The 19,667-nt window shown below is 37.2% G+C and overlaps 1 protein-coding gene across 1 annotated transcript in view; it reads right to left on the reverse strand.

Moving 5' to 3' along the window:
• Positions 1–8,713: 8,713 nt before the first annotated feature.
• Positions 8,714–19,667, reverse strand: part of RNF217 (ring finger protein 217) — a 124,401-nt gene continuing 113,447 nt past the window's right edge. Inside the window, exon 6 of the mRNA XM_043889845.1 lies at positions 8,714–18,687. Coding sequence (XP_043745780.1) covers positions 18,614–18,687 — 74 coding nt within the window. The 3' untranslated portion in view covers positions 8,714–18,613. The remainder of the gene's footprint in view (positions 18,688–19,667) is intronic.

Here is a 19,667-nt window from a genome sequence, read left to right on the forward strand (position 1 = left end):
CCTCTGTCATGTGTGTCTATGTATATGCAAGCACACACATACCCATGCACACACAGATAGTGGTGGCATGCTGGCCAAGCAGCTCTCTGCCCCACTTCCACTAAAGAAACAAACAGAAATCCTCTGATGTGTAAAGCCTGCCAATTTCTGTCATGCAAAACACTCACATCTTTGCTGATTTGAAACTACTAACTTGATATTATTGAATGTAGAGTCTGGAAGAGAAGAATGTAATTGATTCTCAAAATTTGATGGATGCCAATGTCAGGACGTGCACAGGCGCGCGCGTGTGTGTGTGTGTTGTGTATTGGAGGCTAATGGGATTAGCCTAACACATCGTCTTGGTTCTCCTCTTTGTTGGTATGTTTATCCCTAGAGCGCCGCACTGTTACCCCTATGCTCTCGCGTCTCAGCCCATCCTTCGTCTTCAGCTGCACAGAGGCAGTCAGCTGCTGGCAAGGGCAATCTGACAGCTCCTTCCTCAGATTTCCATCTTGGCAGTTCTCGGCTTCTGCTTCATTGGATGCTCTGCGGAGACGCTGAGCCCTTGAGATTCATGTACATGGAAGTATGAGGGAGTTTTGTTCCACGGAGCAGACCTCAACTAATGGGAATCAGAGCAGGTGGATAAACATCTCCTCTTCTGTTTTTAGGGTGGACAGTTTGAGAAACGTTCTACCTAGCTCTTCAGAGGGACCTCGAAGATTGATTGAGGCAAGGTGCCCGCAGAGGCAACAGTGCCTTGATAATGCAGCCTTAGATAAATCCACTCTCCTTTCCCGTTTCATTCTCCCAGCAGCTTGCTTTTGTTTCTCAGATTCACATGCCAGAATAAACTATTTACAAGCAAGATCTAATCTTGGACTCTGCTGTTTTGGAGGGCACAGCCTGAGACTCTAGGCCTACTACTAAGGCTGTATGATGATAATGAGGTGATGAAATGTAATCACTGTCAGCAACACCGAATAGGTTATTAGTTAAATTTTTGTCTACAAAACACTTAATTTGCTTTCTTTTTAGCTTAACTGCAAATTAAAACCATTTGGCTCTTAATTTGTAACTTCTAATTAAAAAAAAAAAAGTTATGTGATAAAACCCAAGTGGCCTTATAAAAAGGAGAAAATACTGGCAATACAGTGGTTTATAAAATCAATTGCCTTGGGCTTCTTCTATTTAACATTTATATATATCAGTAAACTATCAGAGACAAAGAAACATTTACTTAATAAACTAGTTCTTCTGCCCACATTCACAAAACATGAGTTCTTATAGTCACATACTAGAAGAAATATGCTTAATAACAGACAAAATTCTTATGCAGTGTTTAAAATGGTTATGGAAACAATTGTCATAATAACAAAATGTGGTAATTCTGCTGATTTTCATTAATAAAACTTTAAAAAGTTAATAATGAACTCAGAAGGTAATTTTAATCCATATACACTCTGAGTAGATTGGAATATACTCTTTTTGGCTTAGGTTTGAACCATTTAAGTATGCTAAGACAGCTATTTTTGATTTATGCATTTTTGTGTTTTCCTTGTCTTTCAGATAGCCACAAATCAAAACTTAATAGAAGGCATGCTATTTCAAATAAAACAAAACAAGAAACACTCTAAACACACAACATATCCAATAGAGAAGACAAATATAATACTTAAATTTTCTCTCAAACTTTAATAGAAAGTACCCAAATACAAAACCAGATAAGTAATACTATATTTAAACTAAGTTGCTTATTTCAGTTCAGTTCAGTTGCTTATTTCAGTTCAGTTCAGTCGCTCAGTCGTGTCTTGACTCTCTGCGACCCCATGGACTGCAGCACACCAGGCTTCCCTGTCCATCACCAACTCCCAGAGCTTACTCAAACTCATGTCCATTGAGTCAGTAATGCCATCCAGCCATCTCATCCTCTGTCGTCCCCTTCTCCTCCTGCCTTCAACCTTTCCCAGCATCAGGGTCTTTTCAAGTGAATCAGTTCTTCGAATTAGGTGGCCAAAGTATTGGAGTTTCAGCTTCAACATCAGTCCTTCCAATGAATATTCAGGACTGATTTCCTTTAGGATGGACTGGTTGGATCTCCTTGCTCTCCAAGGGACTCTCAAGAATCTTCTCCAACACCACAGTTCAAAAGCATCAATTCTTCAGCGCTCAGCTTTCTTTATAGTCCAACTCTCACATCTATACATGACTACTGGAAAAACCATAGCTTGACTAGTATGTTGGCAAAGTAAAGTTGCTTGTCTAAAAACAAATAATTTTAATTTTTCCCGATTTTAAAACATAGAACTTGAACAAAACACAAAAAGACATGTATATAATGAGAATTTAGAAAATATGAAAAAAAAAATTAAAAAAAACAAAAATCTTATTTGGGTGTAAGAACATTTATTTTTCTTTTGTGCATGTGTATATAATTTAAAATTATTTAAACTGTCTCATTGATATAGAATGGACATTAAACTTTTATATTTAAAGTGTATGGTTGAATGAGTTTCCATGGATGTATAAATCATTACCACAATCAAATTAATGAATATTTTCCAAAAAGATTTCTTGTGTCCAATTGTAATCTATCCTCCAATGTCTTTCTTCTCTCTGTCTAGGAGTCTAAGTTTACATATGTGAGAACTTTTGATATCCTACACAGGGCTTCCCTGGTGGCTCAGATGGTAAAGAATCCACCTGCAATTCTGGAAATCTGGGTTCTATCCCTGGATTGGGAAAATCCCCTGGAGAAGGGAATGGCTACCCACTCTAGTATTCTGGCCTGGAGAATCCCATGGACAGAGAAGCCTGGCGGGCTACAGTCCATGGGGTCACAAAGAGTCAGACATGACTAAGCGACTTTCACTTTCACAGATTCTTAAGATTCTATTCATTTTAAAAAATTCTTTCTGTTCTTCAGATACAATATTTTTTATTGATCTGTCCTCAAGTTTACTGACGCTTCACTCAACCAGTGAATTTTTCCAGATGTTGCATTTTTCGAGTCTAAGAGTTTTATTTGGTTCTTTTAAAAATAGATTCTGAAAAAAAATAAAAATAAAAATAGATTCTGTTTCTCTGCTGAGATTTCCTCTTTTCATTCATTTCTCCTTCTCCACTCTCTCCCCTCCGCAATCCCCCTCCTGCTCTGTCTTCTTTCTTAGTTCTGAAGGCAGGTAAAGATGGCAGAGGGTTCAACTGAAATTTTTGCAGTTGTGTCCTCTACAATCATTCCTTTGGAGCAAAACATTCAAGGAAAACAATCGAGACCCTCCCACCAAGGGGGCTGCTTCTCTATATTTGATTTCCTACCACAACCTGCTTGGTTTTGCTTATTCTTACCTTTTCCAGTAACTGGTTTTTATTTTCATTGTACTCAGCAGGGATCCATCAGCTATAGAGGGTTTACAACATAGTAGAAACTGTACCCTAGAAATATTTATTCTAGTTTTATAAAAAAAATTTTAGATCTAATAAAAGCAAAGAGCTAGACTTTTATAATACAAAATGCCTACCTGTAGCTTTAAAAGCATTTGTTGGGCCCCAGAGAAGTTTCGGGGGTAAAGACTTGGGGCCTTTTTTGGCTTATTTAACAGGCTTCCCGGGTGGCACTGGTGATAAAGAATCTGCCTGCCAGTGCAGGAGATGCAAGAGACATGGGTTTGATCCCTGGGTTGGGAAGATCCCCTGGAGGAGGAAATGGCAACCTCCTCCAGTATTCTTGCCTGGAGAATCCCATGGACAGAGCAGCCTGGGGAGCCACAGTCCATGGGGCTGCGAAGAGTCAGTCACGAGTGAGCATGAGCACAAGAATATTAATCATACCAAGTTAATAGAAATTTGAAATGAGTTTCAGATGGCCATTTGGTTGCATTTGGTTGCACTGTTTATGCTCCTGGACACATGCCTAGTGAATTAAATTACTGCGATTTTCCAGGCCTTTATTAATTCATTTGTATAGAAAATAGCAACAAAAATAGTGCTCTTAAGGGCTCTTAGCAAAAATATGAGAGATGTTTGACGTTGTTTCCTAATGACCTGGTAATTGTTTAGCAATGAACTGTTAAGTGTTCCAATACAGACCTCTCATTACCTCCAGTGGCTTTAAAAATTCCGATTCAGCTTTTTCTTTGCAACTACTATTAGTCTCTCTCTTTCTTTTAGTCGCTAAGTCGTGTCTCTTTCGACCCCATGGACTGTAGCCTGCCAGGCTCCTCTGTCCGTGGGCTTCTCCAGGCAAGAATACTGGAGTGGATTGCCATTTCCTTCTCCAGGGCATCTTCCCAACCAGGGAATCGAACCTGGGTCCTCTGCATTGCAGGCAGATTCTTTACTGACTGAGCTATGAGGGATGCCCCATTAGTCTAATATTGAACAAAAGTTTGAATACAATGTCATGGAAGAGGAAAACAATGGGATCAAGCATTCCTTTATGTTTTTTTTTTATTTGATGTTTTTCATTTAACAAAATGCCATCATCATTTAATCATTTTGTAGATATTTGATCGTCATTCTGAAGCATCTCCCAGAATAATGCGATGATTCTGAGTGCCTCTGGTGGTTACAGAAAATGTTGCAGCGATGTGTCTGGTGTTTGGCTCACAGATTTCCTCCTCAGATGACCGAAGGGTCCTAGCAATGAGCTAGCAACATGACTCCAAAAGTTCTTTGAGCAGCCTTTGTTCATGTTGCTTGGGACTGGGCTTAGGGTCTCCTGGAGTTAATTGCAGCCGCCAGTCTTTCCTGCCGAGCCAGCTGCTTTTTATGGTCAGAGGAGATAAACAGAGGCTCAATGGGAGATCTATTTCTGGATGTTGAAAGGGCTTCTGTGCGGCTGGCTGTGTGTGCGGGGGGAGTCCCCCAACCTCCCTCATGGAATGCCTGGGTGATTTCTTGGGCTGTCCTCGTGTGAGTCCTTCCTGTACCTAATTTAAATAGTAGATCAGCTAAGAGAAACAAATTTCAAAAAGTCTTAACGTGTGCAATCATGTCTAACTAGGTAAACCAAAATTCTAATTTGGCAAGCCACTACGTTAATTCAACGTTGAATTAATAACCAGGATGAGAAGTCTATTAATTTGGGGTCACCATGAGCCTGTTGGGCTACAGTTCATAGGGTCACAAAGAGTCGGACACAACTGAGCAACTGAACTCGCATGTTACAACCCAGCGATTATTAAGAACATTCTCTGGGTCAAGTGTGTTTTTTGTGAGGGAAGCAGAAAGGAGTTGCCATTCATTGAATACTACTTTGAACCTCCTGTATGAACATTATCCCCAGTGTTTTTATTCCCATTGTGCAGTTGTTAAAGCAAAATTTAACTGTATATAATTATGAATGATTTTTAATGCTGTAGTTTGACTTTATTACATATTACTGTTCACATAATACATGAGAAATCTGGTTGTACCATATTCAAGGAAGGGAAATTGTCTACAGAAAGACTGAACACCTATTCCAAGGCCATGCTACACAAGAGCAGGCAGCAGAAGCCAGGTCTTTGGGTTCAAGTCACACTCTTTCAGTACCCCCGGAGCATCTCATTCATGTGATCTAAGTTTCTTGCTTAAGAATGCAAGTCATCTGGAAGTTTATACCTCTCCATGAACTTTCAGTTGCAAAATTAATGAGTCACAGGTATGAAATAACTAGTGTGAGGTATATAGTCAATACCTATGTAATATCTTTGTATGTTAACATATGGTAACTAGACTTATTGTGGTGACCACTTTGAAATGTATAGAAAAATCAAATTACTATGTTGTGTAACAGGAGCTAACAGTGTTCTAGGCCAATTATACTTCAAAAATAAACTCACAGAAAAACAGATCAGATCTGTGGTTACCAGAGGCAGGGAGTAGGGGGAACGAAGATTGGATGAAGTCAATCAAAAGGCACGAACTTTTAGCAATAAGTAAATACTAAGGATGTAACACACAATACGATAAATATAATTAACACTGCTCATGTGACATATGAAAGTTTTTAAGAAAGTAAATCTTAAAGTTCTCATCACAAAGAAAAATTGGTTTTTCTATTTTTAAAAAGTTTCTATCTATACGAGATGACGGGTGTTCACTAAACTTTATTGTGTTAATCCTTTCATGATATATTGATATGTAAGTCAAATCCTGATGCTGTATACCTTAAATCTTTGCCTAGCACTCTCTCCATTAGACCGGTATTGGGGCCTGGCCTTCTCTGAAATGCATATACATTATGTATCTTTTTACAGAGGAGCTCAATATATGTTTACTAAAAAAAATAATTAACTGAATAAGAAATATTGAATAGGTTTTCAACAAATAATAAAGAGAACATCATTGGCATTATTCTGTGTGCTTGCAGACACATGGTCTCATGTGTCTCAACTCTACTCTGTTTGAGTTATTATTCCCTATTTCCCAATGTTCCTTTGTTCCTGGTAGCTCAGTTGGTGCAATGCAGGAGACCCCGGGTTGATTCCTGGGTCAGGAAGATCCGCTGAAGGGATAGGCTACCCACTCCAGTATTCTTGGTCTTCACTTGTGGCTCAGCTAGTAAAAAAATCCACCTGCAATGTGGGAGACCTGGGTTGGGAAGATCCCCCTGGAGAAGGGAAAAGCTACCCACTCCAGTATTCTGGCCTGGAGAATCCCATGGACTGTACAGCCCATGGGGTCACAAAGAGTCGGACACGCCTGAGCATCTTTCACTTTCTTTGTAAAAAATTTCAGATGTTAAAAAATGGATAAGGTAGCTTGCCTGATTCCCTGGTTAATAGGAGGAGATGAGGAAGCAATCTAGTGCTGTGACTCAAGTGTCTTCCTCAGCCTGGGTTCAGATCTCAGCTCTGTCCCTGACAGACTTTATGATGGGGCAAGTTCTTTAGACTCAGTCAGTGAGCTTTCTGGGTGGCGCTAGTGGTAAAGAGCCTGCCTACTAATGCAGGAGACATAAGAGATGTGGGTTCAATCCCTGGCTTGGGAATATGCCCTGGAGGAGGACATGGCAACCCACTCCAGTATTCTTGCCTGGAGAATCCCATGGGCAGAGGAGCCTAGAGGGCTAAGTACATGACTGACGTGACTTAAGACACACGCAATGCTAACAAATAATTTAACAGTGGTTAAGCCTAATGTTTGGGGGGAACCAGGACACTCTAATGTCACAAAAAAATGCCTTTGGTTCTGAAATCAGATGGGGTTTGCAACTGTCCTGACTTCACTTCATCTCCACCTGGATCCAGGCTCTTCCAGGTAACTCCTGGCTCCTTTTTCCTATTCTAGCTTCTCAAATGTCCTTTTCTTTCCTCTTCCCTTTCCCTTCTCCTTTTCATGCCATTCTCCGTTTCTTTTCTTTTGGATACCGTTTAATTGCGATGTAGAGAATTCGTCAGCCAGATTTAGAAGGGGTGATCTGGCGAATGGGAGATGCAACCAGGACTCTGTGGATAGCTATCTTCTAGCCTCGCCATAACATTAGATTGATAGAATTTAAAAATCCACCTCCTCAATTAAAGGACAAGCAAACAGAACAGCTTCCTTTACCCACGCAGGAAGAGACGGCCTTGGGAGGTGTTGCTGATGCAGACATCACAGCCTTGCTGTCCCTCCCCTCGTCCATGTGCAGGAGACCCACTTCTCCTGGAACCCTTGTCCACAGGGTGGGCAACGGCGGATGCGGGCCCTGCAGGGAGGCGGCAAGCAGCATCAGGGCCCCCCGCACCCAATCCGTCCTCTGGCCAGAACCTTGTCTATCACCCAGATGAAGTGATACCGTATTTTTTTTTATCATCCCTTTCTAGTCAGTAAGTGTGCCCCCCAAAGTAACCAGTGTTGTACCTTTTATCACCATTGATTAGTTTCATCTGCGTTGATGGTTGTATAAATATATCCTTGTTGCGTCTGCTTCATTTGTTCAGCAACATCTGTGAGTCAACCAGATTTTGGGGCATTGCTCTGTTGTTGAGTTGCTAAGTTATGTCTAACTCTTTTGCAACCCCATAGACTGTAGCCCACCAGGCGCCTCTGCTCATAGCATTTCCCAGGCAAGAATACTGGAGTATGTTGACATTTTCTTCTCCAGGGCATCTTCCTCACCCAGGGATCTAACCTGTGTCTCCTGCATTGGCAGGTGAATTCTCTACCACTGAGCCAGCAGGGAAGCCCATGCATTGTTCTGTAAGTTTTTTAAATATTATTTTTCATATTGTCCTGTAATATTTCATCATATAAATATATGTAAATATACCCCAATATACTTGTCCACTTTCCTGTTGATGGGAATGCTTATACATGTCCTTTGGCCAACAAATGCCCTTGTTTCCCTAATGACAGACCTAGGAAGGCATTATAAGGAAGGCATATGTATTTAGCTTTAATGGCTAGCGATTTCTACTTTTCCCACTCCATGCCAGCCCCTTCTGTCTGAAGAGCAATCACTACCCTAAGCCAAACTCTTACCTTCACAGTATTTGTGTCTTTATCACACTCCATGCAGAATGACCGTCACTGTCCTGCATACCTTCCTCAAACTCTGTCATAGCAACACCACACGACCCGCCTTCCAAATGCACACCCATGAATTTCTGTGCATTCCTGCTTTTCCATTCTTAAGAATCTGGTGCAGAAATGACTTCAATAACTTTCCAGATTTACTTACATACGTGTAATTTCGGCACTGACCAATTTTACCTTTTGATGTCTTTGAATTCCAAATCTACTGGGAAAAAAACCAAGAGTCTTCTCTTTTAAAAACTTTTATTAGGCATTGCTAGATGATGGTGCATGATGTCCTGCACACATCATGCAAGTAAACAGCACTCCACAGGAATCCACACAACAGTTCATACAGAGACAAAGGAGCTGGTTCCCTTTATAGTCTGCATCCAAGTAGAGTGAATGTTGTTACACCCCTCCATGAGATCTGGTCTCATGATTAAGATTACCCTTCCATTCTAAAACAATCAACCCAAAACAACAAAAGATAAATGTAGAAGCCCAACCACAATACAGAGCCATAGGGACATTAGTAAAAGCTCAAAATTGTGGACTCCAAAGTCTTAGAAGGTGTCCATCTTTTGAAAGGCTTGACCCTAAAATTTGTGTGATCTGACACGTGGGTTGCTTTTACTGCCAGCAGCAAGTGAGAATGTATTTATGAAGAAGGATCATTACATTGATACATATCCACTGAAAATTCTTGAGGTAATAGATTTTTAAATTTCACTGCTTAAAGAAAAAAAAAAATCTGTTAATTTCCATGTCCCATCCAGCAGGACATATCTGTTGGCAGGAAGATTCTTCTCCTCTTTTCTCTTTGTCAAATATTTACACATATTTGCATATACAACCTGTGTCTTTGTCTAGAAACACATGATTTATTTTCATTATTCATTATACATTCATCAGGGAAAGTTGAATTATATACTATGGTACATAAAGAATACAACAACACCAGCTTTTTGTATAAAACTAACACAAAAGGCGAAGACCAAGAAGAGCAGGATAATATATTGTCCGAATGTCTCACTGTTGATAAAGCCCACTGTGAATGAGTAACTCCATTTAAATAGCAAACACCATCATTCTTTGGCATCTCTGTGGAATTACAGACAAAATATTATCAAAGACAAGTGGTAGTGAACTGGTCAAATTCCTGAAGTACCATATAATTACTTTTATTTTTAATGCTTTGTAAAGTAATTTTGTCCTAATTGGAGCTATAAAGACTTATAGCCATTCCAATTCTTGTTTTAAACTTAAATAATCAGCATTCTTTTTGGTGGCTTAAAAACACATTTCAGTTGTAATGGCTTCAGTTTATGGTGTTTAAGATCCTTTTTTAAAATACTTTAGCTTAACAATGATGATGAATCTAAGAAAAATATATTGGCTAACCTGCTGTTCTGGAGAAAATACAGTGAATGAAGGTGGCGAATGCAGCCTACATACATATATTCCTAAAGTGTCTCATCAGCACTTTAAATAGAAGGACAAAGAAACACTCACAAAAATATATGGCTCTTCAGATAAGAAACAAAGTCAAGTGAAAAAAATAAGGCACTAATAACATAGATAAATGTTTCATACTCTCATCACACAAAGCACCATATGGAAGGTTAAAGGGACTATACATTAGTGCTATTGGAAAATGGTAATAAACCCAGTTTCCCCAACCTTAATTCACTAATTTCTTCTTTTCTTATAAGTAATTAATGTATAAACACTAGAATAGTGGGGGGAGGAATTATATATTATGCTAAAAGCACAATTCATGGGACCAACAGCATGAAATAACCACTTGGAGATAAGAAGCCGATCACTCTAAAAATGTAAGAAATTAAAGTCTTAAACACTCCCAATTTTTCAACATTTTCATCACAACAGAATTTGTTTCCTTTCCAATTTTCTTTTAGCAATTTCTACAAAAGAGTATTAATATTTTCTATTTTATTTATACATGCCTCATTCTTAAAATATATTCAAAATGACTTCCTCCACATAGTTTTATGAATACCAAAGTTAATATGAAATGACCAATGAAATGTAGAAAGGGATAAAAAGTAAAATTACATAAATATTTGCCGAGGTCATTGAAAAAGCAAAGAAAATCTCTTTTCAACCAGGCTCATATGTTACTATGAAAAGGAGTATGCCGTTATTAATGTTACAGAGAATGAAAAGCATGTAAGGAGGCTATGGACAAGATCTGGTGCGACCTACAAGTGAGTCACCCATCTTAAAATTAAGACATTCTTCTCATTTGCTATTGTTTGTGAGAAGGTAATTTAAATGGACTATATTCTGGTAATTCAAAGGAAGTGAAATTTATTCCTTAGAACTGCAATTTCTAAATATACAATAATGGCAGGTTAAAGACTCAAAATGTTTTCTTTTTAGTATTTTAAATTCTTTTTGAAAAAGAGAATAGGCCCACAATTTTGCAACATATACATATACATATAAATAAATTTGTTTCACGAAGACATCTAATAATTTTGTTTGCAATAGAAACAAAACAACTAACTGTCGTGGCTTCTTAATAAATAATGTGTTAACCTAACAACATTTTTATGCCACTGTTTTTGTGTTCTTTCCACACAAAATTATTTTTATGATATCTCAGAACTTATTACTTATTAAACTAATAATTTCTTTCATAATAAACAAGATTGCCAATTAATTTTTACATTAAAAACCTGTAACAGATTGTCCTTGTTAAGGTATATATATATATGCCAATATACCAATTAGTGTTCTAAGTTTCATACAAAATACAAGGTAGGTTTACTTTTTTCAAGACCATCTAAAGACTTTAATTATGATGAATATGATCACATAACAAAATTAAGCTCTTGTCATATAGAATTTAAAATAATACGTCTTAAAGAAAGGGTTTGTAATCAGCTGATAAAAATCACACTTTACCTAGAATTTTCTTTATAAAGGAACACAAAGCATGCTAATTTTGTATAAACTGAAAATTTCAGATACCTCTATCATATATTTAGTGTTTACTTGAAAGAATAAAGGTATATTTGGACACAGAAGAAATAATATATAGTGAAAAATATTATTTTTAAGAACTTGACTGAATTATTCACACTATTTCTCCAGTGGGAACATGAGGTGAACACCTAACTTTACAGGGAACTGATAACCAAAGTAGTGGGCCAGCTACAAGGAAAAATCTGAAGTAACGTTATCTCAGCAATTTGGGGGGCATTTAACACCCAAGTTTGACTCTCCCTTAAGTTCTTCCATATTATATAATAAACCTATACTAAATATACCTTGAGTATGGGTTATCATATCAATGAAAATGCTGAACATTTGCAAACTTTGCATGGTTTCTCTAGAAAAGGGCTGATATGAGTTATATTCAATGCTATCCACTGCAGATTATCAAAAAGTCTAACAAAATGTTCACAGAGTAAGGATCCATGGTCAAGTCTTACATACAAATGCAACAACATTACAAATCCAGCCTTAAGACCAAGCTGTGGGATTTTTGTTGAAACAAAGACCCCCCAGGCACACATCTGGCCATTGTGGAGGAATCAAGAATGACTTGGGGGTCACACTGAATGAATGTCCACACGTGCTTTCTGTCCAGCCAAGATGCAAACACAATATTGACCTTACAATAGTCCTGAAGCAATTTTGAAAGCTACATTTTAGAGTATTTCTAGACTCTCTGATTCAACTGACATCTCATTCATTTTACTTCATTTTGCTTCTTATCAGAGGGCTGGGCCTGGCATGGGCCGTCCATGGGGTCACAAAGAATTCAACAGGACTTAAGGGCTGAGTAACAACAAGAGGGCAGGGCAGGGTGTTCCAACTCGTATCAAGAAGAGGGACAGTGTTCCAAGTTGTCCTGGCATGTTTCAACTTACAGATAAAAGAGGCCAAGGTATATATTATATTTACTACCAAGGCCAAATTGTGGGGTCCTTTCAGTTTGAATTTCATTCGAGTCAAAAAAGCTAATGGTCAGACAGAATTTATCCCACATTCGGTCAAGACAGTAAGGGGACTACAGAGGGAAAAAGCAAGATAACTAGGAAATCTAGAAAGAAAACAGAAATTTGATGTTCAAGTATGTGAGTATCACTTTACAAGCAGGGGAAAAAGTAGTATGAGGGATCAGAGTGACAAAAATGTGGGATAGCCCTGAAAAAAAAAAAATTTTTTTTTCTATGCTAATAAGGTTGTATAATCTAAGCAAAGCAGAGTTAAATACACCTAATGAAATTTCTTTTGTAAACTAATAGGAAGTGGCCAAAAAAGGTAGTAGCAATCTTTTATTTTTTTTTTAAATTCATTGCCTTTTAAGGCCATATTGACAGTCTCAAAACAGTCACTTCTTTAGCCAAAAAAGAACATAGTTTCTAACATGGAAAGTTACATGCTGCTAAAATTGGCACTGTGTATGCGGCTATATAGTCCATAGGGTTGCAAGGGGTCAGACATGACTGAGTGACTAATACTTTTTTTTTTTAATGAGGAAATGTAAAGTATGTGATATTTGAAGGCTTCAGCTAATGATCCAAAGAGACAACTGCAAGTCTCACACTACTGAGACTCCGCTTCTTGGATTTTGATTAAGTGACTAAAGTTCCAGCCCCAGAACAGCGATGGACAGTACAGGCCCCACACGACAGTTGGCTGTGAAATGAGTATAGTTTCACCCTCTGTGCAGTGCTTAGTCCCTTAGTCATGTCCGACTCTTTGTGACCCCCAGGGACTGTAGCCTACAGGCTCCTCTGTCCATGGAGATTCTCCAGGCAAGAATACTGGAGTGGGTAACCATGCCCTCCTTCGGGGGATCTTCCCAGCCCAGGGATCGAACCCAGGTCTCCTGCATTGCAGGTGGATTCTTTACCATCTGAGCCACCAGCGAAGCCCCTCTATGATTTACAAAGAAGTGTCTTTCTCTTTTAAAGGTTTGCATTGGAAAGGCAGCATTTCACAATTTTGAATACTCCCCAAATTTGGACTCTGATTTCATTCAGACCAAATGTATAATTATTTCATAATTATTAAAACAATAATTATGGATATTCATATTAAAATGGGATTTGCAACTTATTTTCCAGAGGAAGATGTCATAATTAAAATACAATGATTTGAACAACAAAATATGCTTACACCGGCTATTAACAGTAGTTTTTATTTACTATGGTACTAGTTGGTGGAATTTCTTTTATAGATTTCATGAAAAAAAAAAATGCAGCTAAAACTTGCAGTGGAAACTAACTTAATATTTTAAACAAATATACCAATGAAGTTATTAGGTAACATGTATTAATTGCTTGCTAAGTTCAAGCTCCTAATACCAATTTTTAGAATTACTATATGTTTTGGAAACTTGGCTGTATCTTTTTCAGGTATGTTTTACTTGTTTTAAATTTTCCGCTTCTGATTCCACCCTTCTCCCTGCTTGCCTGCCAGATTTAAAGAAGTAACATCTATTTGCTAACACTGTTATTCTACTATCTCCACCAAAACATTGTGATCAGTTTCTTCAACTCTGTCAGATTACTTAAAATGACACAAGTATTTTAAAGTGCATTATTGGACCTTAAGGCTATATTTATAATCGGCATTAACACAAAACAATAAAGCTGACCACAGGAAAGATTACTTTCAAGAGTTGAGACAGATCTCGGCCACAAATATGAAAGGTTAAGCACACAATCCAATGGGAAGACTGACATTAAGGCATATGTGCAGCTTGCATAAAAAATTCAAATATAAAATGGCATTTGGTATGAATTTTTATCTTGGTACTTAATGAAGTATACCAATTAATATTACCTAGGCCACTAACCTTTATAATTATGAATTCAATAGAGCTTATAAAATTGTAGTGTTAAAAACAACTGCATTGTTTAATAAGGGAGAAACTAGATCAATGTTTTGGCAGATGTACTGTAATTTGACAAAAGTCCAGGAGGAGTGAAACTGCTTTGCAGGTTCCTAAGTGAGTTTTTAACCCACTCCTTTCCTCCTCTTTTCTACTGTAGAGGAGCTGGTTAGTCTCAGAGAAGTGGAGAAAATGAGGTTGGGTTGTTTCAGGGCTGGAAAACTGTTTGAAGGTCTTGTAGGGGAGCCTTGGGCCATCTATTTGGGTGATAGGATCAAAAGATAAAGACTCACCTGTGGCCTTGAGACTCAAGAGATGATGGGTGACACAAGACAGGGAATTTCCTGATAGGCACTAATGAATCTGATATCACAGAAAGGACAGCACAATTAAAGATATCAGGTTGTAACCTGACCAGTGTTTAATTATCTTTGATTGTTTTCCAGTCTGCTCTACCTTTAGGAAACAATAGCACCTATCAGAAAATCAGGGTGGTGGCAAGAGAATGCTGTTTGTGCCAAAAGGTTTGATTCCTCTTTTCTTCTTGACTCCACATACAGAAGTCCTTCAGGAAATGCTGGGAATCGTTGTAAAATAAATGTCATGCTGTTCTGTTTATAAGCACCCCAACAAACCATCAACTTTATGTACACTCAAAATTATTTTTCTGTGAATAATGTGGTCATTCATAATTACCAACATATTGCTTCCTACTTTTCACAATGGCATAATTAAGCTCCTCTGTGGAACAACATGCATGAACATGGATAGTGTTTTTAAAAATGTGACAAACATGATCACTTTAGCCATTTCACTTAAATTCCTCAAGTTTTGAAACTAGGCAATCCAAACATCAATGTATCTTTCTCTCATTATATTATAGACATCTCATTGTATTTTATTTTTATTGAAATAAGGTGAATGTTCTTTTGTGTTGGCAAGATATTTATTGGGCTAATCAAGCATGAGGACAAATTATCCTGCAAAATATGCTTTTCTTTAAAAATGGTGCACTTTTACACAACTTTTTCTCCAAGAAAAGGGTCTTAAATATATTATCTCTATGATCTGCATTCATTGAAAGTGCATTAAAATTTTATTACAAATATAAAAACCAAATTTAAAAACTTATGAAAATGTTCACACAGTGACAAAAATATATGTAAAGGGTCTTCACCAATGTTTTGTAACAGAGAAGTGAAAACAATCTTGATGTCCACTTAATAGGGGGCTGATTAAATTAATGTATGCCCCTCAATGGAATATGTAGTAATTTACAAAAGAATGAGGTAACTCTATTTAAACACTTATGGAAATATGTCTACCAACACATAGTAAAATGAAAAATAGTCACAGGACAGTGAGTATTATTCTATTTGTACAAAACTAATACATACACAGATACACACACACATACATATTTACTTATTTGTATATTTTTAGATAGTATCTGGAAAGACCTAAACCAAACCATTAACAGTGGTTACCCCTAGGAAATAAGGGGTGGGGAAAAGCAGAGAAATTTGTATTTTATAATTCCTTATAGCTGATTTTTTTTAAAGGAGCATATATTACATTTATAATGAAAACATATTAAAATGATAAGCCTTGGATAAAAAGATATTCATCTTATACACATACTTCTTTTTCTAAAGTCATTTTTAAAATTTCCTCCAAAAGGTAAGGTTGTTTTACCCTCAATGTTGGCACTAACATATAAATAATCTCTTTTATCTTTCTCCTTCCTTTTTAAGATCTTAATGACACTTAGCAAAAAAATTCGCAAATACCTACTGTAAGTCACTAGCAGGGAAAGGCCTGATATATAGCAACTCTGAAAGTGAAAAATGCACACATTAATTTTAAAAAGTCTACAAAATATAAAAATGAAAATCCTGTGCAGTGCTGTGCACACTATCACAAGTGTTGATGAGAGAGCCTTCACTGATAACAGACACTGCTCTGTAAGTGGAAAACTGGAACATTTCCAAATAATATAAAAATATCTCCAAAAGATAAGTTATTCAAAGAAAGGAATAAAAAATCCCTGAGTAGGCCAAAGACAACAGACACACAGATACAATAACCTAAGGAAATAGATTACCCAGGACCAGAGAGTATATTATTTAGCTAGTTGGTATATATGTATTCATATGCAGCTATGTATATATCTAGATATATATACATACACATATCATACATAGACACATCCACTAGATTTAGAATTCATCACATGCACACATCATTAAACTAACACCTAAGTCCAGGAAGGGAAAGACTAATATACAAAAATTAAGCACTTTTCTGACAAAATTATGTGGATTTAGGGCTAGAACTTTCCATTCTCTCAGTTTTCATACTAAAGGATGTATACTAGGCACTCAATAAATAGTTGTTGGATTGGTAGATAGTTGCATGAATGAAAAAACAGTGTAGAGGCATGGATGAATTTGTGAAGCTACAGCATGACTTCTTGTATCATGTTATGCTTTTGAAATATGCTATTCTAGGACCATAAATGGACACAGCCTCCTCTAACTGGAAATCGACTAGTCCAGCAGTAAAGTTTTTCTGAGTGTTACTCAGAGAGAATGGAAGTGCTGGCTTGTTATCTGTGCACATAAACTTCACAATCATGTACTTTTTAGATCAAATAAAAATGATAAATGTTATACTCTGAAGCCCAACAAGACAAACTATCCATGTTAATGCATGTTTTATCACATAATCTATTTCAATTAAGAAAAGGAAGCTGACAAGTAAATGCTACATCAATGCCAATAACTAATGTTAAGTATTTGGAGACAAGTGGAAACTTTAGGCTTCTTAGGGGTCTTTAATGATGAATACTCATAATGAAAACAAAATAAAACACAATTCAGTTATTTGTCCTTTTCTTACTTTTAAAGACTTCTCAGTTTGGTAAAACATCCTGAAAAAAAAATTTTTTTTTCATTTTTTGCTTCCTCCTCTAAAAGCAGTTTATGTTTTAGATAAACCTGTGAACATAAAAAGTTTTGTTTCAAGTCACCCCTCCATAAGAAGATACCAACACATTATTATGCATTGAAGCAGTAAATATAAGAAAAATCCTTCAAAAACAGTATTTGTTTTTATGAAAACTTGGGGACAAATAGAGAAAGGAGAGGTGAGAGGGTGGGGTTTTAAATAATACCATATGCTTAATCTAAAGCATAATTACTATCATCACAAGTTGGTTAAACAATTAGCAGAATGGGGATATGTTCAAAGGCCTCAGCAGTTCTCTCTACAGCAAACTCATTTAGATTAACTATAGAGTGAAGCAAGTATGCCAACATGTAAGAAATCTGCTAAGAAGACTGAATGTTTAGGTCTCGAGAATTTCCTAGAAGCAACCTATCAGTTTTGTCAGTTTATAAAGTTTGATAATCCTTGAGGTGACAATGCACAAATTTCCGTGTGTGCATCTGAGACACACAGAGAAACAGCAAGAAATAGAAAGGTTCAACATCAAAATAGCCTGTTGTCTACATTGACTTTAATTCAGTACGTTACCAAATTATGCCCACAAAGGAACGATCATCTTTAAATATGTCTACAAAAATATGGAAAAATAGTGTAGAGGCATGGAACTCGACAAGAACAAGGTATTGGACCTAGTTTTAATATAGATATGTATATACACACACATTCACACCCCTACACGTATACACTTCGGTAACTATGATTCTTCTCATTTAGTTTCATTAGTTCCTTTTTGGGCATTAAGATTTTGAACAATTAGAGCATCTGAAGGAGGAAGGAATTATACGCTTGGGCCACGGATGAAAACAGGTGCATGTGGTGAGCCTCCATCTTCTGAAAGGTGGCCTTGCTCATTGGTGCAGGGGGCACTTGAGTTATTCACCCCAAGTCTCAGAAGGCCTGGAGGGACAGTCAGGGACAGAGACAGTCTAAGCAATGCTCGGGAGACACATGCTCAGACAGTTCTGAGGATAACTGGTTCTAACTGAAGTACTGTCTTCCAAGAACCATGAAGAGTTATGATATAGATGTTTATAGTCTATGAAAGTGACCGTTTCGTAAAAGCAGCAATCTGTATACGGAAAAGACAGGATACCATGTTGGGAACGCACTGGAGCTAGAGGCATTGTGGCCTGCAGAGAACACGGGGGAAGAGGAGGCAGAAGGTTCCTCTAGACGGTTCCAAGGTGCAGCCCTCTGACGTGTGTATCATCCTATGCGGTTCTTACCCAGACCAGCGCTGTCAGGCGACATCATCCACATTTACCAGTGCATTCCTGTCCGTGATCGTTTTCTCTGTTTTTTACAAAGGCAATAGATAGGAAATACAAATAAACCTGGGGATTAAAAAAAAAAGAAAAAGATTAAAGTTAATTAAAAGGACAGGCTTTTAGTACTATAGATTTGTAATGTTTCTATTTTCAAATGTTCATTTTGCAAGCTATTTATTAATAATCATTATTTAGCAATACATGAAAAGAGGGAAGATATCTATGCTATGAAACGTACTTAGTTTTTCAAGATTCTCTTTATTCTTTTTGTTTGTTTTTTAAACTCTCTCCTCACCTTTTAACAGAGTCTGTGACACCAGTTTTGATATAAATTTTTTTTAATCACAATACCAAAACAAGTTTAAGTCTTCTTTATTAACTCTGATCATATCTTTCACACTGATATTCATGCTTCGGTTTCAGGCCATATAACATGTTACTCAAGAAGATGGGGGGTGGAGCAAATGTCAGCTTTGATTCCCAATTCTACCATTTGTGAGGTCCTAGTGACTAGCTTTAATTTCCTCAACTGTAGAATGCAGAAATAGCATCTACTTCATAAAGCCTCACTCATTGTAAGCACTTATAAATGTCAGTTACTTTATAATTCTATCTATCCTGCACATACAAACTACTTGCTAAACAGAACTTTACATATAAAATCAATTTATGTAGGAAAAAAAGAGAAATCCTATCTACTACGTGGAACAATTATCCAAGCAGCCTTTAGCTATCATGTTTTCTTTTAAAGTCTCCAAAGTCTCTAAAGGTTCTCAAAGTGTGGTCCGTGGACCATCAGCACAAGGATCACCTAACCTTTTAGAACTAGAAATCCATGGGTCCCGTCTCTATAGTGAAGCAGAAACTAGGGCAAGGACCCGTTAACTTGTGTTTTAACCAGCCTTCGTGGTTCTTATAAAGCACTCCAGAGTCTCAGAATCACTGCTTGAAATGTGTATTTTAACATACCTGTATGAATGAAACTATATTTATCACTGATACATTTTCTATTTGTCAGTGCTCAATTTTATGTTGGGCATGTGTTC

Source organism: Cervus elaphus, chromosome 28, assembly GCF_910594005.1.
Source record: "Cervus elaphus chromosome 28, mCerEla1.1, whole genome shotgun sequence".
NCBI lineage: Eukaryota > Metazoa > Chordata > Mammalia > Artiodactyla > Cervidae > Cervus > Cervus elaphus.